At 50.6% G+C, this 8,901-nt stretch overlaps 1 protein-coding gene across 2 annotated transcripts; it reads left to right on the top strand.

The window, feature by feature from the left end:
* Positions 1-564: 564 nt before the first annotated feature.
* COPRS (coordinator of PRMT5 and differentiation stimulator) lies at positions 565-6,514 on the top strand. 2 transcript variants are annotated; one of them, XM_064583199.1, is made up of 4 exons: positions 565-894; positions 3,244-3,310; positions 5,418-5,639; positions 6,083-6,514. In XM_064583199.1, exons 1-4 carry the CDS (start codon positions 796-798, stop codon positions 6,250-6,252), a joined length of 558 nt encoding a protein of 185 aa, XP_064439269.1. In that variant the 5' UTR covers positions 565-795; the 3' UTR covers positions 6,253-6,514. The 2 variants fall into 2 exon arrangements, with proteins under 2 accessions (XP_064439269.1, XP_064439270.1); XM_064583200.1 differs by lacking the exon at positions 565-894 and adding an exon at positions 1,107-1,184.
* Positions 6,515-8,901: the final 2,387 nt, after the last annotated feature.

Raw genomic sequence — 8,901 nt, 5'->3', positions numbered from 1 at the left:
TTCTTAAGAAGAGTTTAGGCAGCCTGGGGAAAGGCAAGGAAGGGTGACTTTAGAGTTGGGTTTATCCCCAACTCAGGCCCTGCCCGTCTGCTCCTGCCCTCAGGCTATAGAGGGCCAGACTTTAAGCATTACAAAATAGGAGTCCAGGCCAGACTACTGTGACAGCAGAGAATGTTTAGGGTTACTGTGACTGTCATATGGGTGTCTGCACGTCGTTTTCATCATCTATCCTGGTTTCTAATCAACTTTATAAGAACTTATCATTAACAGGGTGGAGAATCCCTGGGCACATCCATTTGTGGGTGGGTTATAGTCCCATTCCAGCCTGAGTTCTGCAAACACCTGTGACGAGAGAGTGAAATGTGGTTGGAGCTCAATTGCAGTCAAACTTTTGAGAGCTGAGCTTTGTAGACTATCAGGGAGACTCGGGTAATTGAATATCCTAGCAGGAATTCGAGGTTTGGGGGCCGAAGCACATCCAGCGTGGTGGGGCAGGGATAACGGTTGGCACTGCAGACTCAGCTAGTCGTCAGCCCTGGGATGGGTACCCGCAGGAGCACCAAAAATCCGATCCCGGTACCCGTAGGTAGAGGGGCTTCGGCTGCCGCGCGCACGCGCCCCGCCCCTCCCGCGCAGCCCCGCCCCTGGCTTCCTCGTGACCCGTGTTCCGCCCCCCTCGGCCGGGAGCGCCCCCGGCTGATTGGCCCCTCCGCGGCGTATCCTCCGGCTGGCAGCCAGGCGGGCGCGTCACGTGGCCGAGCAGCGTCCAGGACTCCGATCCGCGGGCCGCCAGGCATGGACCGTCAGGCCGCAGGAGTCCGGGCGCTGGGGGCCGCCGAGCCGCCTCGGGGTCCGCCGCTGCCGAGCGCGCGGGAGGCGCCCCCCAGCCCGGGGGTGAGCGCAGCCGCCAGCAGCGGCCCGGGGCGGGAAGTTGCGGGGCTCGCGGGCCGGGCCCGGCGGGGCGGGGTTGGGGGCCGCGGGGCCGCGGGAGCGCCGTTTGGGCGCGCGCTCGCGCTGGAAACTGCCGGGCCGCGGCGGCTGAGGGCGTGGGGGCTGGGGGGGACGAGCGGAGGCGGGGGGTCGGGCTGGCAGTCTCGGGGGCGCCTCTGCGTACTTGCTGAATGGGAAGTGATGCTGACGACCGAGAGCTGGGGGCCGCTGCCGGGGGCCTGGGCCGGGGCCAGGTGAGGGCGGCGAGGAGCGCGCTGTCCCCGAAGGACCTGTGACCAGGGGTGGGGATGCACGGCTCACCCTGAGCACCGCATGATGTCTGATGCACTCTCTCCTTTTCTGTTTACTGAAACCAAAGGCCCGGCTTGACGCAGGGTTTCCAGAAACTTGTTTTCATTTGCGCGCCAGACAGCTCCTGGTTTTTCAAAGACCGTTATTACAGTCGTCACCTGTCCTTGTTTACAGCCAGTCAGTTCTGCTGGGTGGTGAGCTCCTTGAGGGTAGGAACCCTCTGTTGAGTGCTGTTAACCCGGCTCCTCGCGTCCTGCCTGCCACGATAGACACGGCTGTTAATGGGAGGGAGGAATGGAATGCTTGTTTAAGCATCAAAGATGGTACTAAACCCGAGTAAGATAGGAAAAATGCAGTGATAGACTTATAAAGAAAATTACTTAGCGGGGCGCCTGGGTGGCTCAGTCGTTAAGCGTCTGCCTTCGGCTCAGGTCATGATCCCAGGGTCCTGGGATCAAGCCCCACATCGGGCTCCCTGCTCGGCGGGAAGCCTGCTTCTCCCTCTCCCACCCCCCCTGCTTGCGTTTCCTCTCTCACTGTGTCTCTCTCTGTCAAATGAAATCTTTAAAAAAAAATTACTTTGGAGTGCAGACAGGGTGAGACTGATTCTGCCAGGACGTAGCAGGAAGGGATGTGTGCTTCCTCTCCAAGGTAACAGGGTGGTAGTAGTGCCTGCAGAGGCGTGGAGGTGAGGAAGGACAGGGCAGATGGCTGGGAGCTGGGGTGGCAGAGCCTCAGGGCCAGGGGAGAGAACTGTGCTCAGCAGGTCGAGGGGCCCTCATGGGTTGGTGTGAATGCCATGGCCAATTTTATGTTCCCACGTGGAGGGCTGTTGAAGGTTTTTGAGCAGAGTGAGGCTGTTAAGGCTGGGCAGGGTGGGTGAGTGGGAGGGCAGGGAGCTATGACAGTGGTCCACGGGAGAGATGCCACCAGCTGACCTGTAGCGGTGACCAAGGGTTGTCACTGACTACAAGAGGTGGAATTTATTCATTAAATCTAGGGATGACTAGGTCATGGGCTAATTGGGGCAGGTGCCAAGTGCACTTCAGGTGTAGGAGCTAAGAAGGCGGATTTAAATTCAACAGATACTACATTCCTGCTACGTGCCAGGTGTTTTCATAAGTGTTACCTTGTCATAAGCCCCCTGCAAGGTCAGAACAGTCATCTCCAGTTTCTGGAGAAGGAATCCCAGGTGTGGGGGTTGAAGTGGTCTATCAAGGTCACACTCTGAATGAATGGCAGAGCTGGGATGGAAACCATGTCTTATGCAGGCTGTGAACATTTCTTGTTCCATTTACAAAGCAGTCTTGGAGGTTATAGGATTTCAGGAACTTTTGAGTGATGGGAGCAGAAAAGCATGTAGTTGGCAGTAGGGGAAGACTTCTTTCTCTTCAGTGTCACTTAGGAACTACAGCTCTGTTGCCCCCTTGTATCAGGAGACAGAATTTGCTAGAACGTGAAGTCACTGAAAAGGTAAAAATGAACATGGCAGTAGCACCTGCAGGAAACAGCTACCAACCCTAGGGTTGAGGGAACGCAGGAATGAGGTGGGAATGATTAAAATGTACAGGCTCAGAGGGGAGGCTTTGCAGAGCTGAAATTCCAACTTCTGAGGAGGAGGTGCTGCCCACAGCTACTGCTGGGGTCTCCGAGCTTGGAGGAGGGGGCCTGAGGGCCTGGGACTCAGACCCCCAACGGGAGGGCCCAGGGAGGAGGTTGGCTCCTCCAGTGCTGGCAAACTGAACTGGATCCAGTGGCCGCTGTAGGAGGGTGCTGTTGCTGCCACTGCCGGGGGCAAAGTGTCACCCGGGGTGAAGTGTCACCGGGGTGGCGTCTGCAGGAATAGGAAGGAGCGAGGCCCTTCTCCCTCGGGCCTTGCCGCATCTCCTAGGGCAAAGCAGAAGTGGGGGTTACAGAGCCCCAGCCCCACCCTCACAAAGGTGAGAGTGCGAGATGATAGCTTAATACCGGGTCCTGGGTAACCTTCTCTTCTTCCTGCAGGCCAGCTTTGCTCCCGCTGACCACTCCGGGCAGGAGAGAGAGACCAAGAAGGCCATGGATCGGCTAGGCAAGTAGACAGTGGAGAAGACGGGGGTGGATGTGGGGAGGGACTGTCTCTGCGTCTTGTTGACCCCTTTCCAGCCAGTTCTCTTTGCTGCTGAGTTGCGTTTTCTGCCTGGTGCTTCCACAGTGCCCTCGTGTGGTAGCGCGGCTGGAGCTTCCTTTAGGGAAGTCCTGACCTTTTGTCCAAAAAACCCTCCCCTTCTGCTGAGAAAGGCAGCTTAGGGCAGCAGCAAGAGTATGGGGCTTTGGAGGCAGACAACATTGTTTTCACTTTCAGCTCTGGCTCAGAGTCCTGGGCTCCAGTTTTGAGGCCTTAGATAAGTCACTTACCCTTTTTTCCTCTTTAAAATGGGGATGATAATGCTTACCTCAGAGGGTGGTTCTGAGGATTGGGTGGGAGGATCTCGAGCTGTAATAACCACCAGCTACTGGTGCTCTTTAAATCTAAGCGAATTATAATTAAATACAATGAAAACCTCAGTTCCCTATTCACATTAGCCACATTTCAAGGGCTCAGCAGTCACACGTGGTTCCTGCTAGCTAGCCTGTTGGAGCACAGATGAGAGAATATTACCATCATCACAGAAACTCCCGTTGGATAGCCCTGGTCCAAAAGAAGCACTGTGCCCACACGGACATGTAGGTCCGGTCATAACAGCTGACACTTGCTGAGTAAGGGCCAGATACAGTTCCAAGTGTTTCTTTTCCCGTTCCCCCCTTTTTAAAACAGCTCTCACAACAATCCTATTTTCATATTTACAGATGAGAAAACTGAGGCACAGAGTAAAAATTAAAAAAAAAATGTGGTCAAACACATACAAAATGTACCATTTAACAGTTTTAAAGCATAGAGTTCAGTGGCATTTAGTCACAATGCTGTGTAACCACCATGGCTATTTAGTTCCCAAACACTTTCAGCGCCCCACAAGGAAACCCTGAACCCGATAAGTAGCCACACCCCCTTCCCCAAGCCCCTGGCGACCACTGATCAGCCTTCTGTATGGATTTCCCGTGCCAGTGGAATGATATGCCATGTGGCCTTTTATGTCTGGCTTCTTTCACTCAGCATAATACTTCCAAGATTCATTCGTGTAGCATGAATCAGTACATTCCTCTTTATGGGCCGAATCCTCCCGTCATCTGGATACACTACCTCTAGCTTGCTTATTCATCCCGTGGATGGGCATTTATTTGACTTGTTTCCACCTTCTGGTGATCGCGAACAGTGCTGTCACGGACATTATTGTACCAGTCTTGTTTAAATACCTGTTTTCTATTCTTTGGGATGTCCGTTTAGGAGGGGAAGTGCTGGGCTGCGTGCTAGTTCTGTGTTTAAGTTCTCGAGGGCGTGGCCGAGTCCATTTCCGCTCAGTCACACAATGACTAATCGGCACAACTGGTATTTGGACCGGGGTAGCCCGGCTCCAGAACCCGTGCCCTGAACTACTGCTTTTTTGCTTGTAGCTGCCATTATTATACAGTGTTAGTAGCATGGCTGTGTTCAAGCTGATTGTTTTCCCAGCTCTGACCTGGCTTCTCCATAGCATGGTATGCTGGGAGGTCCATTATCCTCCCCCAGACTTTCTTCCATTATTTTGAGACCTTTTGAAAGTATACTGTCCAGCCCTCCCTGGTACAGGGAGGAGGAGACGTGGTGGCTGTTTGTTGTCACTGGATGGGTTCCGCTCTTCTGCCTGCTTTCCTCCCGCCGTCCCCTTGTCCTGTGCTCCTTGAGGATGAAGAGAGAAATAGAGTACAAATTCAAGTTTGTATTGTGAAAGCTTGTCATTTTCCAAATGCCCTTTGCCTCAATTACCTGTAAATTACCTAAACATATAAACTGTGCTTGATTTGCTTGATTCCCTGTGTGAATTACAAGACCTCGTTTAAGGCAGAACGTTTTACTGAAAAAAAAAAAAAAAATCAACCCTTCTTCGAAAAAGGTAAACAGAAGAACATTTTTTTCTTTTTTTAAGTGCTCAGGTGGCTAAGGAACTCTGTACCCTTGTTTTGCTGTCTCAGGAGTCTGCCAGACGTTTTCCAAGCACACGAGTAGGCCCTATGTCGTTGCTGGTGGTTTTAAGACCTTCTTCCTTCTGTTGATTTCTTAGCCAGTGGAGCACAGAGCGTCCCTAATGGTAGTCCTACCCACGGTGAGGGCATCCACTCGGAAGAGGAAGGCTTTGCTATGGATGATGAGGATTCGGATGGGGACCTGAATACGTGGGAGCTGTCAGAAGGGGTGTCCGACTGTCCGCCCAAGGAGCAGGCTGCTGATCTTTTTAACGAGGACTGGGACTTGGAGTTGAAGGCAGATCAAGGGAATCCGTATGGTAGGTGTGGCGTTTCTGGGGTCCTAGGCCAAGGTTTGGAGACCCTCCTACCAAATTATCCCAAAGGCAGACAGTTTGGAAGATGGACTCAATCTGTGAGCTTAGCCTGATACCTGTTACAGGGCTGAAATGTCTGTGACAGCTTCTCTTTCATATTGGGAAAAATATGCAAATTTTGTAGTTGACTCTTAAAATATCTGTGTGAATCTAGCAGCTGCAGAGAGAAGTGCTGTCTTCTGCAGTTGCAGCCTCTGCACTGCTAAGGGCCCTCCCCTGAGAAGCACCAGTCGGGGGTGCCTCAGAACACACGCGTGTGCAGTCCAAGGAGGGCTCTATGTGTGTGCTTTTGAACTGCAAGTGTCTGTCTCCTAGACACTTTTTGGCTGTCTCCCCTCCCCTCCTACCTTTAATCTGTTTTTTTTTTTTTTTTAAACTGCTTGCAGATGCCGATGACATCCAGGGTTGCATTTCTCAAGAGGTCAAACCTTGGGTATGCTGTGCCCCGCAAGGAGACATGATCTATGACCCCAGTTGGCACCATCCACCCCCGCTGATACCCCATTATTCCAAGATGGTCTTCGAAACAGGACAGTTTGATGATGCTGAAGATTGAGTCTGTAGCTTCTTGCCTGGTGGGTGGGCCTGCCCTCCAGATGAAGGTCTCTCTTCCTTTCATTGAGGTGAGAGGTCACATTTGAGGACCCATTCCCAGCGATCCCGGAGTCGGGAACACAGACTGGTGTTAACTAAGGTCCCAGTGTCTTCCAGTTCTGTTGTTGTTGTTGTTTTTAGTGAGCTCCTCCTTGGGACATGTGAATGTTTGTGTCTGTGTCAGGAGGAGTTGTGTTCTTTATAAATAAAGGTAGAAAAAATTTGATATGCTTTTGTTTACTCCCCCCCTTTTAATTGGATACTTACCAGCAAAGCTTTACTCCAGTTCAAGTCCCTGGCTTACATTTTAAGGATTGGAGGTACTCGGACCCTTAAAACTACTCTATGAAAGAAAATAATTTTTTGGCCAGAGATTAGAATCCAAGAAATGTTGGTGATTTTGTGGCTGATTTCTATTCCTGCTGATGAAAAATTGACTGTTTACTTAGTAAACAAGCAAGCTGGAACATGAAATGGCAAATAAATTAAACCAGCAATTATATAGCCCTCAACTGGTATGAAAGGATTTTGAAACTTATTTTCCATTGAATTATTTGCTCTTTATAATTACTATATGAAGTCAACGATTTTTTTAAATTGCCTTATTTTATTTTATTTTTTAAAGATTTTATTTGTAAATAATCTTTACACCCGGGGCGCCTGGGTGGCTCAGTTGTTGGGCGTCTGCCTTCGGCTCGGGTCGTGGTCCCGGGGTCCTGGATCGAGCCCCACATCGGGCTCCCCGCTCAGCGGGAAGCCTTCTTCTCCCTCTCCCATTCCCCCTGCTTGTGTTCCTGTTCTCACTATCTCTGTCAAATAAATAAATAAATAAATAAAATCTTAAAAAAAAAAATCTCTACACCCAATGTGGAGCTTGAACTCACAACCCCAAGATGAAGAGTTGCATGCTCCCCCTGATTGAGCCAACCAGGCGCCCCAAAGTTGTGTCATTTTCGAGATGAGGAAAAAAAGACTCAAAATGTTTTGACTTCTGCAAGATCCTAGAGCCAGGAAATGGCGGAGCCATGCCCTAACCCCACACATGACTCTGAGGTCGGCTTTCCTTGGCTGCTCACCCCCTTGTGAGTACAAGCCTAGAGGTGGGTTCTGGGGGCTGTGCCTTGGCAGGTCTGTGATGCACCAGACTAAGTCGCCTTTGCGTCTCTTGCCGGCTCAGGGATTGCTTCTTACCTCCCTGCCTCCCTCTTGAAGCTGAATCAAGAACAATTTCAGATCTGAGATCCGAGTGAAGTCCACAGCTGTTAAATGAACATTTAACCATTTAAATGATTTTTCAGAGGCCCCACAAAGTGTGTGAGCAGGGCAGAACCTTATGAGGCAAAGCGGTGGCTTTCGCTGTGAGGGGCCTCATGACCAAAACTACCCTAGGAAGAAAAAATGGCCCTCTCCACCATCCTTGCTAAAGGGACAGTCATAGACCATATCACCACACTGCTCTGTCTTTCCTCCTCCTCCCAGTGCCGGAGCTGTTAGACCCGTGTGAAAATGAGCATTTCTGGTGTGAAAAGGTGAACTTGAGAGACTGAGCCAAGGAGTGTCAGGGGCTTGAGGAGGATGGCAGAACGGCAGAATGCAAGGCTGTACTCTTGACAGGCTGCGTTGGCCCATGTGTAAGCTGGGGCAGTGAGGTAGCTGAAACTGAACAAAAGTGAATAAAGGCCCAAGTCGTAAGGTGGGAGAATGTACGGATGTTGGAGGGAGGGAAGAAAACGTGGCACGGAAAGGCCATGTGCGTGAGAGGCTGAGCAAAGGAAGTTCACCAGGTCCTGCTGCTGTGATCCGAGGAGCAGCTGAGAATCTAGGACACTCTTGTTTTGTAGGAGTTAATCTTTGCGGTTCCTCCTTTTGGTTGTTTCCAACAAAGTGGGTAGGAGGGTAATAGGGTCCACTGGAGGAAGGATGTAGAAAGTTGGGTATGTCGGGAGAACAAGAGAAGGAGGGAGCTTCGTCAATTGTGATTCAAATAGTGTTCTGGTGCCTACCCCCCCCCCCCGCCACCATTGGGTGATCAAGCATGGTGAGGATGTAGACGGTAACTCTCCAGGCTGTGAACATCGGTTATCTTGAGGGGGTGAGGTTGGAAGTAAGGGGAGAAAAGTAATGAAATGGAAAAATACTAATGATACAGTAAGTGAAAATACATACTATAAAACTGCTTTGATAATATTGTAAAGATGAAAAAATTGCATATGCAAGTGATAAGGATTAACACGAACAAATGGAAACAATCTGATTCTGTGGTGGAGTTGCAGGCAGTTTGCTTTCATATTTTTTTAAAAAGATTCTGTTTGTTTATTAGAGTGTGCGTGAGTGGCAGGGAGGGGCAGAGGCAGAGAGAGAGAATCTCAAGCAGACTCCATGCTGAGTGCTAAGCCCATCGTGGGGCTCAATCTCACCCTGAGATCATGGCCTGAGCCGAAACCCAAGAGTCGGACGCTTAACCGGCAGAGTCACCCGGGCGCCCCTTGAACTTTTAAAAAGAACTTTTAGAAAAGTCTTTGTGTTAAATTAGATTAGGATTCAGTTAGGATTCCTTTCCTATTTATTTATTTTTAAAAATAGCATAGAGGAATAGAACAGAGAGAAATGT

This window comes from Mirounga angustirostris, unplaced genomic scaffold, assembly GCF_029215605.1.
Source record: "Mirounga angustirostris isolate CCGP_5_RB_7025 unplaced genomic scaffold, mMirAng1.0.hap1 SCAF_17, whole genome shotgun sequence".
NCBI lineage: Eukaryota > Metazoa > Chordata > Mammalia > Carnivora > Phocidae > Mirounga > Mirounga angustirostris.
Note: the sequence above shows the minus strand (reverse complement) of the source record. Positions and strands in the feature narration are given on the sequence as shown.